Raw genomic sequence first — 21,584 nt, forward strand, 5'->3', positions numbered from 1 at the left:
AGGTAGCATGACATCACAGATTTAATGCACCAGCCTTGTGCTATGTTGGATGTGTTGGCACAGCCCGGCGTGCCGAAATTCAGAAAGAGAAGTGGAGGCGCCAGTTTTTAGAACTCCATGCACAAGCATCCCCATCGATATGTGGTGCAACACAGCTATGCGTGGCCCACGAGATTGCAATCTTGGAGGGTGTGCCTAGCTTCATCAGCTACCTGTTGCAGCGAGTGAGAAGTGCGGTAAGAAAGAAGTACTGCTTGTGTACGGCCACCATGTGCCCGGCTAGACGCGGCGATGAGCAAGACCAGTGTTGCTCGACAGTGTATTCAATGCAGGAATTTCGAACTGTCGCACCGAATGAGTGTGGAACCTGGCGGAACGCTCTATGCTCAGTGCACAACGGTCAGTTTCGGAGATGGATCAAGTTTGTTATATCCATTGGAAAAGGAATTTAACTTTGTTAAAACGAAGGTTTACCTACTTAGATCTCTATGAAGATTTCAAGGGGAATTGCATTTACTTCGTTACATCCATTATTTCGTTTAACAAGGTTAAAGCCAATATCGAAATGTTGTCGGCGACACGCAGCGCACACTTAGTGATGGCAATTGCACTTCTATAGCCTAAGCTCACCAAATTAGGCTAACAAAATTTTGGCAATAAGATTCGTTTTGCAGCATGTTCCCTGACAGCACTGTCTCATTTTGCGACAACATTCCCACCAAAGCTAATTTTTTCACTTTTTCGGTTCAACTTCTTCATGCGGCAGAGACTGCTTATAGCGCAAGTCGCTAGAATCAAGAATATCCACACTATAAGTGTTTTGTAGCTGTGCAAAACACTGTTGTTTTGGTCATAGTGCAGCACACACTATAACCAAAACAAGTCTTCAAAGGCTGCATGTGTACAAAACATGTAGACCAAGCAGCCGTGCGTATCCGAGAATCTAAGCATGCGACCGGAAGCTTGGCGTCCATTTAAATTTACGAACTTTGAAAGGTTAATGTCCAAGTGCCAATGGTCTTCGCATGAAGCAGACAAAGTAACACTAATATAAATCTATATAAAAACAACAACCGAAATTTCAGGCACAGTAGAGTGTTTCCTTTGATTTCTTGGACTGATCGGCATGTGCATGGTGTGGAAAACATAGCAACCACGGTACGAATTGCCACTACTCGAGAATTGCCCTTGCTCTCACTTTTGTTATCAAGGTGTGTTCTCCACTTTCCTTTTGCCGTACAGCCATGCAACGCGTTTTGCTGAAACGGCACCAAACTGTGGTTGCCGACGAAGTGTGTGGATTAGACCTAGCCAACGGGGGTGTTGGGGAGCATGCCGTCACAGGAAACTCGCCCTTGATATGTTGGTACCCGTATACAATTACACAGAAATTACACCCGAGATCACGCGCATGGTCTGAAGTGACAGCACCGCGTTCAAAGCGGAGTTTGGTTTCTTGGGCGATTAGCTGCCGCAACTTCTGCACATGCCTACCAAGCCTCTAAGTGCGCACATTGGTAGGAATGGCCGAAACTCACAAGTACACATAAGGCCTAATACAGTGAAATCTCGGTACAACGAACTTCAGGGGACCGCGGGAAAATGTTCGTTATTCTGAAAGGTCGTTATAGTGAAAGCCCAAAAATTAGCCATAACAATAGCATTTCAGTAACGCAAGCGTCCTACCTTTGAAACGGTACCTCCTTGAACTCGTTTCTCACACAATGCACACGTGATCGTCAGACAAGGCACATTTATTTGAAATAGTCCGTGATCGTCTTCTGACGGGTGCAGCACAGACTCTGCAGCACGAACGATTCCAGACCGTCCGCATTCTTATGCACGCCTTCGGCCGCTGTGCCGCTTTTGGCTATAAATATGCGGAGTTTTCGCAAGCAGTCCAACGCATCTGTGGCCGACACGGACTCGTCGCGGTCTTCGGGTGCTGCCGTAACGTGCAGCAAGATTCTTGCTGGTGCTTAAAGATTTTCTCCTTATCTTTGAGAATCGTAGCGATCGTCGACCGCGCCACTCCACGTTCTTTAGCCACGACGGTTTGTTTCTTCCCGTCTTCTATCTCGCGAAAAATCTTTACTCTCTCGCTCACAGAAAACTGCTTTCGCTTCTTCGCCGTGCTTAGAGTTGTTGAGCTCATGGCAACGCGAACGCCGTCACGCACTTCTAACACAATAATATAACCAGAAGAAAAACAAGATGGACAGGCCTGATACGGGTGACAGCACGCGAACAACTGAGAAAACAAGCAAGAAAAACGTGGTGCGTCGTCACCTCCGCAACAGGAAAAAAAAAAGGCCCACTTCAGTGTTAATTACTACTTTTTTTTTTCTTCTGCCGCACCGTCTCAGGTTTTACGAGCCCATGCTCCCCGCCTCTCCACTCACAAAACCTGGTGCGTCGTTGCCTCCACAACGGAGAAGGAAAAAAAAAAAAGTCTCCGCCCGCATCTTTCTCCTTCCGCGCCATCTCAGGTTTTTGCGGGAAGCAAGTTGCAAGGCGGCCCGCTCTTCGCGCTGCGTCGTCTGCTAGCTTAGAGCTCCGACTGCCGTGACGGATACACGGAAATCTAAGAATCCTCGCATTTCGGGATATGAGTTCGTAGTACTGAGGTGTTGTTAAGATGACACGGAAATTAAATAACGATCGTTATTCTGAAATGTTCGTTATTCTGAAGTTCGTAGTAGTGAAATATTTTTACATTGAAACTATAAGCAGTTGGCACGGGATTTCATAAAAGTTCGTTAATCTGAAATGTTCGTTAATGTGGTGTTCGTTGTAACGGGGTTTGACTGTAGCTCCAAACTAAATTTGTGGAAGACTGCTTAAACTGACAGCAGTCAAGGTCACACACTCGATACCTGCACATCACGACAACGTGCATTGCCACGGGCACACAGGAACTGAAGCTGTGTTCAGTGCAGAGCACACCACTGCCAGCCAAGCAGCCAAGCAAAAAGCTTCTTCGTCACCTAGGCAACCACAGCGTGCCCGCATTGCACTGCCGCCGCTTTTTCTTTCTTTTTCTTCCCCTCGTCTCATGCTCCTCCTTGGCATCACACTCATTGCTCACCCCTCCCATTGGCCAACACACCTCGTTGAGAATGTTCGCTACTATGCTTGTCAGCAGGATTTTCCTGCGGAGGCCGCATTATAACCGGTACTTCGTCTCTCGCAGCTGCACTGTAAACAGCATGCGTATACATGGAGTTCTGTGGGAGGGTACACGGGAGTCAGAAAAGGAAGCGTTGTAGCCAGTTCTGCGCTATAAACGGTTACATTATAAGTGGTCTAAGCTGTATCCAGTAATTCATCATATCAGAGTCTTATTTGAGGTTTGGCTGTATTGTTATACTATAGCTAACATGCAGTGTTGAGGACCAATCTGCAATGAGCAATATTAGTCAGATGCATTCACTATTAGAAAAGTGCTAGTGTGTCTACATTAACGCAGAAAGTAAATGTTCACAATGAACTGGCCACCTACCTTTGTGAAAGTGGTTGATCCAGAGGCCATGAGAATCTGTCGAACTCGATTGTGAAAACGCTGCATCGACTCATCATCCACACGGAGGAAGCACTGCGCTGTCCTTTCCTTAGTCACCTGTGCACAGAAGTTGTTGAACAAGTTCAACAAATATGAATTAGCTTTGTCAGTTATTTCTTTCACATTTGAGTAAATATGTATGGTAATAAGGAATCTACAAAAACATAATAGTATTAAAAAATATGGCAATCTGTCAGTAACTTAGGCATACATAAATCAAGATACAGAGTACGGTCTGCTCTTATTAAAGAGTACTCCAAATTAGTATGTAAGAACTGATTACATCTCAGTTCTAATATGACGGTTTGGAAAATACAGTCAAACCTCGATATATCGAACACGGATATACCGAATTATTGCATATATCGAACAATTTCTATATCGCATGGAAAATCGCATGCATTTTTAATTCTTTATTTCGAACGGGGCCGGATGTAAAATGGATATATCGAACTCCGCCGCCCCAGACCAAGTGCGCTCTGTTGACAGGAGGCGAGCTTTCCCGCAACACTCTCGAAGATGGCGGCGCGATCGGCGTTCCAGACTGCTGCGTACGACAGATGCCCACATCGGTTGCGCCGAGGGCGCCATTTGAACGTAGCGGAATACACACGCGGCGGCTTGGAGCCAGCACGGCCGCCTTGATCACGCGCGCACCTATGCGCGCACGGCGGGCCAAGCCACCTCGATCACGCGCACACGGCGAGGCTTGCCCCCGCCGTGCGCGCGTGATCAAGGTGGCCGTGGAGCCAGTTGGAGTGCTTTGTCGGTGCTGAGCCACACATCATGTGCATTGCGGACTTCGTTGGCGGTGACAACAGCACCGGAACAGTGGCGGAGTTAACAGACGTGGAGATCGCGGCGGAAGTGACTGCTGGGCGGCCAAACGAAGACGCTGCCGAGGCTGATCCAGCAAGCGCTGATGTTGCCCCGCTCCCGACTGCAACTGAGGCTGTAGCTGCTTTGGCCGTTGTACGCCGCTACTGCGGCGCAATAGAAGGCACTGGACTGTCTCTTGTGGACCGTTTGGACTACGTTGAGGACGCCGTGGTCAGGCACGCGGTTGCCAATATGAAGCAGGCTACGCTGCTTCAGTACTTTCAGCGAACTCAATAAATACTTTGTTTGAAGCTTCATGTGAGTATCTATTGCGCCACGATTGGTTCATTGATTGATTTGCGCTAGTTTTTTACACATTTTCTGCGTGATTTTATATATCGAATTCTGGCTATATCGAACTATTTTGCGATCACCGCGCTGCTCGACATATCGAGGTTCGACCAATCGTTTTATCAATAGGATGCCTGTTGAAAAAAGAATTCAAAAATTTTTTCTCTCTCAAGCTAAAAAATTAGTGATGTTTGTTGTAAATGAGGTTCTCAGTTTAACAGTGGGCCCATGTCTTAGGCCGATCTTTTATTGCATAAAAACCCTAGCATTCCAGCTTTGCTAAAACATATAGAAGGGCTTTCCCATTTTCATGGCAGACGGGTCATCCAAAGGCCAATCTGTGCGACAGATGAAAGCACAAACCACACATCACATGACTCGTTAACGACTCCACATTGTGGGGTTCTCCTCCCGTACTCTTGGGACAAGGGAACGACAACACACTAGTGCAAACAATCACAAGGGCATTTATTGCACCTTTCATAGATCAATGCCTGCTAGCCGAGTTGCTACCCACAAAACATGCCGATGGGCGCGTGACAAATCAAGAAGTCCGACTCACCGCGACCGGAAAACGAGCGAACATGTTCGCCCCATGCTGGATCCCAATGCCTGGTCGTTCGCGTGTTCGGTCACGCCAACGGTGGTGCGTTCGAAGGCGGCCACGCGAGACGGTCTCGCAGAAGCATGGGTCGCCGCGCGCGCGTGCAGGACGTCCACGCCACGCGCCGACCCGCCGGGAAAGAGACCGCCTGTTCTGTCCTGCGCCCCCAAGTAACCCTGCCGTGAGGTGGCGTTAGCAGCGCAACACTTGCGCCATCTCTCGCACTGCGCCCCGACCACATCGACCGCCGCGAGCATCACGCAGGCCACGCGACGAAGCCAGATTACAGGAGACGCGCCCACGAGAAAACAAGACATCTGGGGACGCGCGAGAGTCGCGCATCCCCACATCCCCCCAACCTTAAATCACTACATATTCCGGCGAAACATGTCACTCGGTCTAACATCAATGCGTGCTTCGCGAACAAGGTAGCACATGCAACAGAGGCCGCACCGAAGAAATGTCCACACGCTGTCCATAGCATGCGAGCCGACATTGTCCCTGGGTACACCGCTGGCGTCCGCCGGTCACGGCAGCAGCTTTGCAGGCTCGACGGCACGATGCCAGGCCAGGACTCCGGAAGCGACGACGCAGTAGTCAGTACGAGCAAGCGTTGCTCGCGCCGACGCGCCCCGCTGGGAAGAGCCGCCGTAGCTGTCGGTGACCGCCGGCTCTTTTGTCCGCCGCCGAGGGTTTCGCAAGCTGGATGCAGGAGGCCGCCGAAGTTGCTGCGCCGAACTGGCCACAGCATGACCATCGCCCCGGGGTGACTCCAATCACGCTGCGGGAACTCAACACACTCGGCGAACACTAAAGTAATGCAAGGGAGAGGAAGTCTGCATGCGCATCGCCCACGTGGTACGATGTTCAACTCGTCTAGCAAAAGATCGGGCAGCTACTCAGATGCTAAGTTCACGTAAACGAAGCTCGCTTCCTTGAGTTGAACGAGTAATTTCAATTCGTGCGAGGCTAAATAGAATGCGGGAAGCAAATTGCAACACCTCAACGCCACGGTCCACCAGGTTGTGTCCCTCCACGTGCGACAGGCAGCTTCGTAAAGCCTTAGGCCTAAAGCGTCGCTGCCCTGACAACAACCGGCATCCAAAAACAACACCCAAAATGAGCACAAAACAGGCAGCCGCGAGGAGACGTCAGCTCTGTGAGGTGGTCCTACTCCGCTCGGTGCACACAGCATCCGAGTTGACGGCACCCACCGTCCCAGACGGTGTCGGAGCGCCCGGTGCCAGGCCGCAATACCAGTCAGCCCGTAGTGGCACCCGTGGCCCGCGGCCACCCGGCTCCCAGAGCCGCGACTTCATCCGAGTCAAAGAGATAGAAGAAGCTATTTACATAAGAAATTCGGACCACCCACGAGGCTTCCGTACTCACTCGCTTCAGGCTTGCCATTGCTCCGCAGGCGCTATAGCTCGCTCTCCCAGGATGCAGACCACGTGGCTCTCGTACAGACGAATGTCATTAAAAAAAAAACACTTGCGAAAAGGCTTAGCATGTTGACGTGTTCAAACACAATACAGCCACCATCACCTTGCTCAAGAAAGCACGCCGCCGACGCTAGCGATCAAAATTCACGCTAGGCCTACGCTTCGGTTCAAACAAAGGTCTCGAACGAAGCAAAACTGTTAACTATCGTCCGATGCCCCAAGAGGTCCACGTTGGACAGCCAGATGTGGAGTTCTCCTCCGGTACTCTTGGGACTAAGGAACGACAGTACACAGTAGTGCAAACAATCACAAGGGCATTTGTTGCACCTTTCATAGATCAATGCCCGCCAGCCGAGTTGCTATCCACAAAACATGCCAATGGGCGCGCGACAAATCTAGAAGTCCAACTCACCGCGACCGGAAGCGAGCGAATATGTTCGCCCCATGCTGGATCCCAACGCTTGGTCGTCCGCGTGTTCGGTCACGCCAACGGTGGCGCGTTCGAAGGCGGCCACGCGAGACGGTCTCGTAGAAGCGTGGGTCGCCACGCGCACGGAATGTCCACGCAGTTTGCCGACCCGCCGGGAAAGAAACAGCACGATGTGCCCTGCGCCCCCAAGTAACCCTGCCGTGAGGTGGCGTTAGCAGCGCAATACTCGCGCCATCTCTCTCACTGCGCCCCAACCACATCAACCGCCGCGAGCATCACGCAGGCCACGCGGCGAAGCCGGATTACAGGAGACGCACCACGCGGGAAGACAACATATCAGGGGATGCGTGAGAGTCGCGCATCCCCACAACATGCAGTCATCATTGGTGCTGCACAGGTGGACGGTAAAGAGCAGGCACCCATTCATTTCCAGGAGTGGCGTGATTTGCTTTCAGTCAAAGTTTCTGAAATAAAGAAGGTCATGGCAAGTTTGTGTGACAACATACCGTGCATTTGTTTTCATTTGCGAGGCAGTTTATTGGATTTCCCGAGTAACGCATGGCTGCTGCGAATATGATTCGGCACCAAACTATTTGTAGCTGCCAATGCAGCACCGATTAGCCCCAATGGCCTACACAGTGTAGCCATGATGTAGGGGCTGCAAGCAGTCATGGAATGCTTGCAGCTAATAAGAGGAATTTTTTTTTTTTCTAGAAGAGCCAAATTAAGAAACCAAAACTGGGGTAAATTTGACGGAAACATAAAGTACAGCCAGGTGTCCTTTATTTTAATAAATACAGTCGCCAACTGATTTTTTGGACATGCTCGATTATTCGGTCTGCCTCGCAGCATCGCCATTCTCCCCATAGACCATAACGTATAATTGCCGAAAGTTCGAACACCTTGCTACCTCTCGTCTGATTTTTCAGACTCTCCTTGAGCCAACTCTATCGAGAGCGCCATGCACCGACTCTGACCGGTGCATGGTTCGACTTGCTGAACGCCATTTTTGTTTTGAACGGAGCCTCCTAGCTGCCCCACGAAGTGGCGATACTGCAAATCCCCGCTCATCATCATCGTTTCTGTCTGGTTCGATAGAGTGGCTCCAGCAGTTCCGGTCTCAGCTTAGTAAGCCACGTCAAGACAGTCCAGCAGCTGATTTGTTTCTTTCTTCGTGCATGATGCTGCGAGTAGGCCACATTTTTTGTTTGTGCGATTGGTGACGGCGTGGTGGTGTTTGCTTTGTGTGCTGTGTCGAGGATGCGGTGATCCAACGCGGCATACGGAAACATTGCATCAAGTGTCTAATGGCACTGACAGTGCCCGCGCAGACTGCGCTGGTGAATGCCGGCAAGCAGGTGCCGAGAGGCCTAGGATTTGTCGCCTTCCGATGTGCTCCATACTGACGTTGAAAATCTTCTGCCGAGACCTGTGCAGAGGTTGCATTGCGATTCCGGACACCGTCTCATTTGACAGCTTCACAGGTGCTGACATTGTTGTACTGACATGAGCAGAACTCGATGACAGCGAGATCATTCGTCAGGTTTCTGCTGCACCATCTGACGATGACTCCGAGTTGGAAGATGACGCACCATGTGCTACGCTTTCAGCCGGCTATAGTGACCATACGATATCCCCTCCAAGATTCAGGCTTATTTGATTGCGTGTAAACGGAACAGTGTGCAACGGCACATTCGATGCCAAGACGCGAAATCCTGCGTAAGTGACTGTATCCCCAAAAGCTATCACTTGAAGAACCCTGCTCGCAGCAATCGCGTCGCCCACTGGTGACATTGATGAGCTGGCGTTGTGTCATCACTTGACAAGACATGAAAACGCAGGTTATCGGCTATGTCTTATACGCATAAAATTTCGTGCCGATCTGATTGGGCTTCAATTTCACCGTATTTACTCGAATCTAACGCCCTCTTTTTTCCCGATAAAACGGGTCCCAACATTGTGCACGCCTTATAATTAAGTACGACCCTAAATCTGTGTTACCATATCACCATCGGCATTTCGAAATGGCCGCCCCATACGAGGTTCGAGCCTAGCTGCCATAGCTTCCTCCATATGCTTTAGCGGTGTTGCACCGTCCGCCTTGCCAATTTCTGTGTTGACACTATCAGCATGCAAGTGCTGACTGCAAAGAGATGCCGACTTCATCATGATGCCATAATTAAAAGGAAAGTGATCACGTGTGCGGAGACAGATGGAAATCAGGACGCAACACGGGCGTTCAGAGTTCCCGCAACTTGCGTGCAGGATTCGCGCAAACAGGAGATGTGTTCTCTACGGTGGCTGCTATGTACGGCGCAGCCGCGCGTCGTCTATTTTAAAGCGATCTGCGATAGAGATAGTGTCTATGCATCTAGGCACACCGGGCTGTATCCTCGGCGCTTAGTTCACGTCAAAGCGAGAGGCCGCACAAAGGTCAATTCCCTCACTCCTGCTACTGCACTTCCTCACTCCAGTGTTTAAAAAGTTTCCGTGGTCATTGAGTAAGACATGTTCATGCTTGTTTATTTAGTCAGGAAGCAAATGTATTAAAGTTTATATGGTCGATAAAACCGTATATTTGCATTAGTAAAGGCAAGGCGCAGAAGACCAGGACTCAAGAAGAAGTACATAAACGAAAGGACCAAAACCCCGTTTCTGTTCTTCTTGAGTCCTGGTCTTCTGCGCCTTGTCTTTACTAATTCAAGCATGAACCAACTAGCCCAAGCAGGAGTTTTACTTAAAACCGTATAGCTGTCTACTAATTTGCTATCGTAATCGACGCTCCGCTTTTCGCGCGAAACTGCGACTTTTTTATTTATTAGAACTATAGTGCATTGGGAGTAAATCTTTGCTTTTTCCGAATGAGAGAAAGTTGTATTCCTGTAGGGAAGAATGAGATGTACGGTACTGTAAAAGACTTTTTCTTTCTTTAAGTCATGGCAAACAGGTGCGCATTGCAATCGAGGCCGCTCACGCCCCCCCCCCCCCCCCTTTTTTTGTTCATGAAAAATGGGTGCACGTTACAATCGAGGGCACGATAGAATTGAGTAAATACGGTACTTTTTTTTTTCTTTATAAGAATTTCAGGTGATACAAACTTTTGCGCCATCCTGTATTCACAATATCAAATAGTAGATTCGATTTGCAAACGAAATTATTCGAACATTCACTATTCGATTCGGTGATATTTGAGTATACGGAGACCTCTATCAGAAACATCTTTTTAACTTCATGCACATTGGTGAAAAGAAGGATGGGCACTATAGGAAGGAAAGCTTTCAACACAACATTCTTACACTGCATGACTCATCTTCGCAATTTTAAATGCTGCTTCATGAAAGGAACCGCTACAGAAGCACCTGAAGCCCAAACACAGTCGTTTATTGTAATAAGGTTCGGCTGTATTCAGGCCCACCCACCTCATTCTGCAGGTTCCACACGCCATCCTTGTGGCTGAACTCCTCGTGGGTCATGCGGCACTTGGGCAAGATGCGGCACTCGAAGCCACCCATGTTGAACAGCAGGTTGGGGTTGTCCTTGCTATACACCGACACAAAGCTGCCCTCCCACTGGACTGTTGTCACTGACCGTGGCAGTCGGTTCTTGATGTCCCAAAACACTGCACGACCCCTGCACCGCATGCACAAGTCAGCACATTTTTACACCACAAGTGAGGATGCATATCAAATTAGCACAGACAGACGGACAGACAACCAAAATGTATGGCACCCGCTTTTGTAATGTGCTGGCATTCTTAAGGTGGTTCACGTACTTTTCAGGGGCTACCTATGTACATTTGCATGTATTTATCTTTGCATTTTTCCACCTACCTGTGTTACTGGGTAGTCCATGGTAGAATGGTTAGAGCATTGAGCTGCTTTGCTGACGGGTTCAAAAGCAACCATCAAATCAACTTGCATCAATAAGTATGCCAATGTGCACATACGTGGCTCTCTCCAACGAAGCTCTTTCATGCCGGCATGGATCACTGTAGATGTGGCACTGGGCAGACATTGATGTTTGAAAAAAATTCACTGACAATTATGATACTCCCCAATCAGAAATTTGAGCGCAGCTCTACAAGTGTTTCCATTTCACGATATATTGGCTGGTGCAGACAATCTGTCTCGCGCTGCACGTTGCAAAACAGAGCAAAGTGTCGCGCAAATGCCTTGCCAATCTTGTAATTGCAAGAGCCAGTGTGTAGGTGACACGTGGGTGCGATTCACAGCAGCCACCGCCCGCAGACCTCAGAGACTATGCACACAACTCTGGCGCCATCTTGTTGCCATTGTCACCACACGACAGTTCTCTTCCAACCCTTTCAGCATATCCTCCTCTTCCGCTTTTCGCCTCATGGTTCCATTGTGCCCTCCTCCTCCGCTCCACATTCTCTCTCATCTTTCGCTGTGCTTGTTCGCTCAGTTTCGCCGATGCTGACGCTCGCTGCACGAACGAGCACCTGAGAGTTGCACCTTTAACACTCTTTAACATGGACTTGGAGCTTGGGGTATGTGCTTCTCGGTCTATGCTGATCTTCAATGACTGATCTTTAATGAACCGCCTCTTTGATGTCAACTTGGGTCACTGGGCCAATAGGTGTGTTCCGCTCTTCAATGAATGTCTCTGATGCCAACTTCGGTAATTAGGTATGTTATGTGCCACTGGGATTGTGCCCCTCTACGATGACATAAGAGATCCCTCAAATTTCTACGATGCAGAGTAGAATCAAGCCCACATCACGAGTAGCCGTTCGAGTCGAGTAGCCGTTCGCACGGCTACTCGACGCATTAGCAGGCTGTGCGACAAATGCAGGGGGATAGGTGCTCCTTTTCGATGCATGTCTTTCACGCCAATGCTTTACAGAGTTGTGCCGCGAATGAACTGGGTATATGCCACTCTTCAATGAACGTCTCTTTAACTTGGGTCACACAGTATGTCCCACTGAGTGTGCGGCAAACGAGGGACCAATTCTCAGTGTTCGCAGGTACTGGCGCACGATGCTTCTTGTCTTGAAGGTCATGCGCGGACATCTTGGCAGCGCTACTAGATGGCGCAGAGTGTCCAGAAAGAAAGAAAGAAGGGTGAGAAAGGAGACTGGCTGCTGCATAACATGTTTCTCAGCATTCGCACTTACTAGTGCACCATGCATTTCAGATGCCATCCCAAGCTTTCCAGCAGCGGTGCTAGATGGCACCGGGTGTTCTTAGGCAAGCGCGAGAGGGGAGTCTCACGGCAGTACACACCTCATAAATTACTTGTTTCTATGGTGGCAATACGTTGTGTGGCCATATTGATTCAATGCATGACAGTTGACAGTCATCGCAAGATGGGTTCAGCCAAACTTCTTTAATGTCATGGAAAGCTTGCCAGCCACTGTCCAGTACTGTCGTGGTAACGAGGAGAACACTGTGGAACATTTTTTTTTATCCGAATTTTTCTCTGTAAAGTTGCGATAGCATTTATGAATTCCTATGCTGTAAACACTAGCAGTGGTTGAACAAGAAAACGTTGCTGGAGCCAACCTTTTGAGAAGGGGGCTTGCCAAAGCAGCATTTGCTTTCTTTATCAGCTTCTTTATGCACTCTCCCCACACTCAATGGGTGAGAAGGATGAAAATAAGCAGGTACACAGAGTAAGGGTATTGAAGTCAAAATGCTCAAAAAAGTAAATTTTTTAACACTTTCAATTAAACTACCCTACTCTATGCACAAGTTTATTCTTCCTCTCACCTAATGTGGGTGCTGGAGGGTGAGCTACGGGCACATAAAAACAGTGCTAGGGAAAGCAGATGCTGCCCTGACAGAGACAATCTGCCTTGTCCAAAGGTTGGCTCCAAAGATAATCCTTATTTAACAGTTACTCATCACTTCAAGCCTCCATCTTCTTGCAAACTTCTGCGATGTCCGGAATGCTGGGAAGAGAGACGAGCCTGATAGCGATTTTACACAGGCATTGGTGGCAGGTGGACGACAAGTGCTGCCCGAGCCGTAACAAATTACATTTAATATCAACGAAATGTTCATGTGGGTCATGCTTCCTCAATAGTTAAATTATTCCTGCAATAACAGCTACGTTGCTTCGCAATTTCCGGTCCAAAGGTGGTATTTTGGACCTTGTCGAATTTGCCACATTGTCAGCTCCAATTCGCTCAGAAGTTTATTACTAATTCTCTCTAATTGGTTCAAAATGCTGCCACTGCAGAATCTGACAATTTGGCAGAATTTTACAGTGTCCAGAATAGCACCCACAAACTGCTTTGGCAATATACTAGTCAGGTTTGTTTCTTGCCAAGCAAAGCCAAGTTTTCGAAAGAAAAAAAGACACGTTTATACAGTAACCTGACCTCTTACATGTGACATGCAGTTCCATGCGTTGCCATTCATAATGTGTGCCAACATGCAATGAAGGCAGCCCCAGTTCTGCTGTTCCACTCGTTACTGTGTGGGTAGCTCTGCTAGTAAGTGTAAACTCTATTTAGATAATAATGCTCATATAATCATAGAATGGTATCACGCGTATGTATCCTCACGCATCTCCAGCTGGAAATCTTTTTCAAATCCGTCAATCACAAGCTAAGTTATTGGGCCAAATGAGCGGCTTTCTCTTCCATTACAGGAAAGACGGCAAGGGGGCACAAGGAATCAATGTCCCGCTGGCCCAGCCCAAATATCGAGTCTCAGCAATGAGACGGGTCATGGCAGCACCCTGTGGCAGCCGCAGTAGACTATGTCACAGAGTTTCATACAGTAATTAACAGAGGGAACTGTGGTGCTAGTGTCTACTGGAGCTGCAAGCAGGGCAGTTCAGCCACCATGCGAAGGGCGGTTAGTAACGAGACTTGCCTAAACTTCGTCCCTATGTCTTTGAACGGCTTCGAGACTTTGCAAACTCATAATTTGCAACAAACTTTGGTGTCATAAATAATTAAACATTATTTCCCCTTTCCCTACTGCGCCTATTGAGCATCATTAGCCCGCTATCGATGGTTTGAAACGCCGATTTGGAAACCTTCTGCGCTGCTCACAGACACATTTCGCCATCGAACATGAAGGAGAAATATATTTTCCCAAGCAGTTCACTTTTTTCCTGCATGGGGGCAATTTTTGAATGCATTCCGAAGTTTTGTGATAGTCAAAGTAGAAAGCAAAAATGGCCACCTCCGGAAGCAGTGCACACGCACTTCGAAAGATCACAGATGTCGTGATTCCACTGCGTCTTCGGCTGATTTTATTGACGGGTCAAGCAGCAGCAAGTCTGAGGATGCAGTCTTTTCATCAGGCTGACTGATAGCGACGACGACCCAAACCAGCCCGGAACATAGGTGGTCGCAGCGTGGTTAATTTTGCCTATTGCTTAGGCCCATCTTTGTTGCCGTTTGGAGAGCTTACGAGACTACCAAGATAGGGACCTATAGAAGTTGCAAGAAATGCTACGGCAGGAAGTCCAATCAGAAAACAAAGAGTTTACTGCAAGACATGCAACGTTCCACTATGTTTTTGATAGAGGCACTGCTTCGCCACATGGCACGCACAAATGCAGTGCTTGCAGTTAAAATTTTTATAGTTGAAAACCTGTTCAAAGAAATTATTTTATTTTTTTAGAGATAGTGTCTATTAGACGGCAATACATTTAGCACATCTCAAAATTTCTGTCAACTTTTTCTTAGTAGACACAAGTGTGTCTTTACAAACTGTTCAATTTTATCCCACAATCTTGGTTCTGGCAATTTATATCTTTTTTATAACCTAGATCTCGTTAATAAATCGTTTACGCACGAAAAGTGCATTCATTCTGCTTTTTGTTGATGCATTACATAAAATATTGAATGCAGTAGTTCCTTCAGAAAAAGATCTGGCACAACCTACAAAAAGAAATGAAACATGTGCAAAGATCTGTTTGATTAGCCATTGGAGGGCACATTGAGCACATCGAATACACGAGTTCAGTGTTCATGCACCTGATTCGCATGCTTCAGAGCTTTCTACCCACATGCGAACACACACTCCAACTTGGCACGCGTGCTCGCCGTAGTTGCCAGCTGGTCAATCACAGACCCGAACGCCGCTTCCATGGCTGTCAATCTAACCTGTATTCTTCATTTCCTGACCTATCACTGATACGAGACAAGTTTCCTACGATGTTTTGCAGCTCGTTATCACATTGGTTACCGGCAAATTTTCGTCATGGCTACACTGTCCAGCCAGTTAGACCTATAGGAGCTGCGTCACGTGTCGGCAATTAAAGTTACGGTTACCAAATTAACTCAGATCTATTCACAGCAGTCGCACGACCCTCAGAAAGTTGACAAATCGCCTCACCAATGAAAGTGAGTGCATGGGATGACCATTGTATGTTCACAGCCGCCATCTTAATGAAATACTGTACGGTGGCCCCTCATTCCATTTGCCATTTGTAGGTGTGCACAGCAGACTTTTTGTAGCTTTCAGTAACCCATCACAAGACTAGCTTTGGTACGACATGCAGTTGGTATTGCGCATCTCTCCTGACTATAGTTGGTGCTGTCCATTTTGTTAGGATCATACTGATGAGACCAATACTAGATCAGAGCCCCCATGCAGCTTTTATCACTGTAGCCATTAAAAGGCTGTGCACAGGTACACTGCACAGTAAAGCATACAATACAGGGTGTCCATCATGTTCCTCTCGTTTAGATTTTTATAAATTATACTGCAGCTACTACGCACATGTTCAGCTAAATAAATTACAGCCTTGCTCACAAGGTTGATGCAAATCTCACTGAACTAGGAACTGGGCATGATTTTTTAAACCAGCAATGTATATCTCTAGCCAACTACATCCTGGAGCTCAGCAAAAACACCATATTGTTGGGTTTCACTCACAGGTTAACATCATGCTTCATGAGACGCATACGGGCATCTCTGGGCCAACACTTCTTGTTGTTGTACCCAACAATGTTCTCATTGTTTGGGTCAGGGTGCTCAGTTAGGTAGCGCTGGATCAGGTCTCTTGCTTCTTCGGCAGTGAACCTGTAAAGAACAAATATTTTAGGTACTAAAACCACGCCAAAGCCACTGGATGCATAAATGCACATGCAAGAAGCCAAGTTGAAGTGTCATGGCCGTAGCAAGTAGCAGGATACACTAAATCATCATACAGTGTGGGTGAAGCAGCGCAATGAACAGGACAAAGCAGAAAGGACACAAGGAGTGTTGTTTCCTTGTGTCCTCTCCACTTTGTCCTGTTCAGTGTGCTGCTTCACCCACATGATATGATGATTAGTCACTAACTTGCCCAATTTCCCAATTAACTCAGCCACTATAAATTCGACGAAGCTCCATCTTGACTAACAAGTAGATGGAGCAGGTTGAACCACTCACCAGCAATGCCTTAAGAGGGTATGAGCCATTCAATGTCTTATGTGATGGACAGATTTGATTTTCACGCAATGTAATTTTGAAGAATCGCAAGCAGCAATGGCGGGTGGATGCTGCTAATCATGCCACCAAGCAAGCTCGGGACACTGAACACAAGGAACCACGGCAGACTGCAGGCATATCGTCCCTGACGTCGTTCTCTCCTTCACAGCCGAATGTGTGTGTAATCTCATTAAGAAACACAAAGACGTAACCAATAATTGAGAGATTTTAATGAACTGTTGGGATTAACACAGTGATAAACACCAGGGCTGCATGTTTCAGCTTCACTGGTTAACCCTCTGTACAGGGCGTTTGGGCAGTAAATTTTTTCTTATGGGCATTGCCATATTGTATAGGTAGTGGCACCATCTATGGGCAGTCGGCATCCTGGCTTGGATGAGAGCTTCGGGTTGTACGCCAGGTATACACTTGGCGGCAGTGTCTGGTGGTGGTTTGCACAATTGCACGGTCTGTTTAGTATGACGTGGTGTCTTCTACAGTTCTGCGAGACATACTGAAGTGATTCAAGTAAGCATGGCCAGAGCTTCTGCAGTGCGGAGCATTTAGCATGATGAGTGATGCATGTTTGAGCCTAGAATTAGCCTCGGAGATCAGTTATGCATTTCTGAAAATTCATTTTGCTTATGTGACCTTACTGCAGCACTCTCATTGTAGTTCTAAGCTGTCATTTAGCAGCAATGAGTAGTTACGAAACATATGAATATCACAGCAGCGTAGGTACCGTGCTGCTAGGGAATAAGTTGTGCTGTTAACTTTGACAAGCATTTGAACTGTTACCTGTAGGTACATTGCCCAGCTACCTCGTTTGTTATCTCACAAACGAAAAAAATAGTTTAGGTTAGTAAATACAGCATATTGTACAGTATGAATCACATTTGAGTGGTCGAGCGACTGGCTGTGGATTGTGCATGTGTCTGAAGCCTTGGTAGACACTGCATTATAAACCTGTTTGCTCGATATAATGCACGGTCCAAGCATGATGCATGACAATGCATGGTCTCATAGTGGCAATAGCTCGTTTTCTTTTTCTTTCCTTTATTGTTCTTTTTTTGTGAAGGAAGACAATGAAATTTTTTTTTTTTTCAGTCTGTTCGGCTTGTCACCTACAACGCACTCATTTGCCTTATGGACATTGTGTCCTCACAAAGTAGCCGATAGATTCTTTTTATGCCATTCCCATTGGTTATCACTGCTCTACCGGACAAAAAAGCAATGCCAAAGCACGAAGCTTATATGCACGATGCTGGTTTACCAACTGCACTGATCGTTGTGTTGAGCAATGCCACTGGCCTCATACAGGAGGCTAAGAAGACACTACAGTGATTTCAAGTCTACTAGACTTGAAATGCTGAGAACGATGTCAGTGGCTGACGAAAATGTTTCATAACAATTGGTGCTTAGACGTTTCAGGGTTGCACTGGGTTGGCTGTACGCGTGAGCTCTTTGTCGAATGTTAGAGGCAGCACCAACATCGTGTCATGAAAGGACACGCAGAGCCCCGCTCTGACTGGGGACACGCGCATACACACTGGCGTCGCAACAGCAAGTGAAGTTCATTGGTGCACTGGAATACAGGTAGGAATGCAGTTGGCAAAACCAGGCAGGTACAGAAACATAGGCAGCGACTACTGTGCCTCCATTCTTGGAGAATACCTACATACAGTAGCTGCGACATTTGCAACTTTACAAGTTCAAACACACAGGCGCCACTATGCGGTGGCCACACCGTGTCCTCACTACACTGTGCTCTTCAGTGTCGCCAACAGAGTACAGTTTTCTGCTTGGTACAGTTTCCTTGATATCCGCAGAAGCATCTGTAGGGGAGAACACACCCTGCGTTGGAGCCTGTCAGCACTGCTGAGTCGAATGTTTGAGGTGATGCCAACACTGCGTATCAGAGCCTCGCTCTGACCGGAAACACGCCCGTACACACTGGCATCGCAAACACCGGTGAAGTTTACTCACGAACCCGAATGCAGATGGGAACGCTGTTGGCGCCACGACATAGCTAGGGAAACATAGTGGTGACCACTGCTCCTATGGTTAGTACCCCTATGAGATACTAGATCCCCACAGCATGCTCACTTGTTAATTGCACTGTCCATGCAATCTCTCCCATTGCTCATGCTGCACATGCTCTCTATTTCTCTCGTCACTCGTGGCATTGTATAAACATGTGGACTGGTTGGGAAATGACAACCTGCAAACCACAGTGTGTTTTCCAGAAACTGTACAATGCAGAATACCCTTCCCACAACAGAAGCAACAAGGCGAGCGTCTATTGTGCTTATAATTTGAAGGCATGAAAAAAAAAAAAATGTGGGCATAAGATGCAATTACAAATGCCAAGTGTATTTTGTACATCAGCAACAAAATCTTCTGCAACATCGAGCTTGAAGTGTATGCAAATTCAATGTAAAAGAAGCCACCATGTTTAGAGTTGAGTGAAACAAAAGCAAGTACTGCTTGTGTATTCGCTTCTGATCTGAAGCATGCTAATAAAATTTCAGGGCTGCTGAGTGTCATTTTCATTTTTTGGTAGGTGCAAACAATCACTTTTTTTGGAGCTGGGCAGATATCAAACACTATAGATATGAGTCGAATATGATTAGCAAGTATCGAATATAGAAAAGTCAAAGCAGACGAATTTACACATTTATAGCAGGAATATTTGTTTCTATATAATTAGGTATCCCACAAGAATTGACTAGTCTAAAAAGACAGCTAACAGTCAGGAACAGAGAATAAGTTTTAAACACAAGATCACTTATTCTCGAAACTTCACGAATGGCCTCTCCAGAACTGTAGAACCTGTGTGCAAACAAGCTTTCAAAGAATGAATGGCTCCATGCGGAATAGAGCTTTACAAAATTTCTAGATAAATGGTTGCTGAAAAACGATCAGAAGTTATAGCAAAGAAAACAAAAATAGGCTGCTGAAGGACTTGTTTAGAACTCCCCGCTGGGCGAGTTGGTGGATGGCTATGTTAGGGAGACTTTCGCATCCAAAAGGACGAACATCGAAAAAAAAAAAAAATGCAGATGGAAAGAGGACATGTAAAAGGGCCCATTTCAAGAAAAACATCACTGGTCGTAGAAACTAATACACAAGTCTTTGAGTCGCCTTTAACTACCAAACCAAAAACAAAACTTGTATCATCCCTTATATTTGCCTACTATATATAATATTTGCCTACTGCTGGATTTTTTATGCTAGTTTGCCTCATAAACATGCAAACAAGGGCACAATGTTTTGTGCAACATATTTCAATGGCTTTCTAAACAGCAGTCACACGTCTCATCAGGCCCAATCACATTAAAAAGAAAACTACACCACAGAAACTTTTGTTGTGCAATTATAATAATGTTAAGGGTTTAAAAAAAATGGCTGTGGCTTAGGTAAGGTTAAGCCCAGGATGCGAAGCATACTAGCCTTTATTTTAGTTGTTGAACCACTGTTTAGCTTGGTGAACTGCTGTTGCTTGGCTATATTTGGTTCGGCTAGACGAGGAAACAACTCATGCGTTACTCTGCTTCGCCTTGGACGCCCCGCACTGGACGCGGTGAGCGTCGAGCAACGCAGCGTTCGGCGCGGCAGCGAAATGTGCGCCTGAGCAAGCGACGCACGCCTGAGCCTTAGAAACAGCTCGTTTCTAAGGCAACAGCGCTTTTACTAGAGGCGCTTTTGTACCGCTTTGAAGCATCGTACTCGTGGCTCAGTGGTAGCGTCTCCGTCTCACACTCCGGAGACCCTGGTTCGATTCCCACCCAGCCCATCTTGCAAGAGTTGAGCCAAAGCCACTTCTCCTCTGTCGTGACGTCACGGTGTCACGTGGTATTCAAGGCGACACCGCCGCGCCTGAGGAGCTGGGTTGAGCTCTCGTAATATGCTTCGCATAAAAAAAAGGAAGCATCAAGCTGTTCGCACTTCCGATCTTGCATTGTTCAAGAACGATTAGCCTTACTTAGTAGGAACGGCATATTTAAACGAATTATAAGTGGTTTGTTCTGGCGACACCCACAAGCAAGTATTAGTGCAAGGAAACGCAAAGGCTTGCAAAGATTGAAACGAAGTGTTTTATGATAAATAGTATGCAATTGACAACTGTGCAGACTACTACCTGCAGCTGCCATTCTGTCATGCAGCTGCATAAGAGGCTTGCAGACCACGCATAGGATTTTGGAGAACACCCATGACATTTCCCATTTTCATTGCTGCCAAAACATGCTATTGCATTTACTGCGTTTGCACGGTGCACATATAACCACAACAATGTTTCTCCTCATCGGCTGGTTCTGCAGCACGCTTCTTCCCAAAGGAGCCAGCATTGTGTAAATGTGCCTGTAACTTACGAAGCTTACTAAACTTTATCGTTGTGTACATAAGGGCCACTCGATTTATCACAAAACATATCACAAGGAGGCAGAGAATCAGAAAAATGCATGATTAGACTGTACACTGTGGCCCTCGTCTCATCTGTGAATTTTACTGGATTAAGAAATTTCACCCGACTGGCCTCAGTGCTTCATATTTTCGAGGCCATTGTGGCACTGGGTGACATAAACATACGTGCCAAACTTGCGAAATGACGAGGCCACACTTGCCAACATGTAAACACAACCATGGGTAGCATGCACACTTGATCTAACAGGAAAGGAGGTAACCATCAAAGTTAGAAAAAAAACTTGAGATTGCCTTGTCTATACTCGCATACTGAACAAAATCGCATAATAAATGCACCAACGATCTTGCGCTGGAATATTTGGATTTTTGTTTTCCCTCCTAATTTATTGCATCCCCGCTTTTTTCTTGTGCCGCCCGGCAATCCAATGGCAACAGTAGTTTTTTGGGGAGACTAAAATCTTTTACTCTTGCATACACATTTATAGCAAGTGTACCTAATCTCAATGCCCATCGCTGTGCCAACACAGCCGAAGCTATGGGTTTGATGTTT

The 21,584-nt window shown here is 47.0% G+C and overlaps 1 protein-coding gene across 1 annotated transcript in view; it reads right to left on the reverse strand.

Annotated features, from left to right (window-relative positions):
- Positions 1–21,584, reverse strand: part of Prp8 (pre-mRNA processing factor 8) — a 397,724-nt gene that overhangs the window by 137,531 nt on the left and 238,609 nt on the right. Inside the window, exons 18-20 of the mRNA XM_065433711.2 lie at positions 16,073–16,219; positions 10,628–10,838; positions 3,503–3,619 (exon numbers count right to left, since the gene is read on the reverse strand). Of these exons, the coding sequence (XP_065289783.1) occupies positions 3,503–3,619; positions 10,628–10,838; positions 16,073–16,219 (475 nt within the window). The remainder of the gene's footprint in view (positions 1–3,502; positions 3,620–10,627; positions 10,839–16,072; positions 16,220–21,584) is intronic.

Source organism: Dermacentor albipictus, chromosome 2 (genome assembly GCF_038994185.2).
Source record: "Dermacentor albipictus isolate Rhodes 1998 colony chromosome 2, USDA_Dalb.pri_finalv2, whole genome shotgun sequence".
Classification (NCBI taxonomy): domain Eukaryota; kingdom Metazoa; phylum Arthropoda; class Arachnida; order Ixodida; family Ixodidae; genus Dermacentor; species Dermacentor albipictus.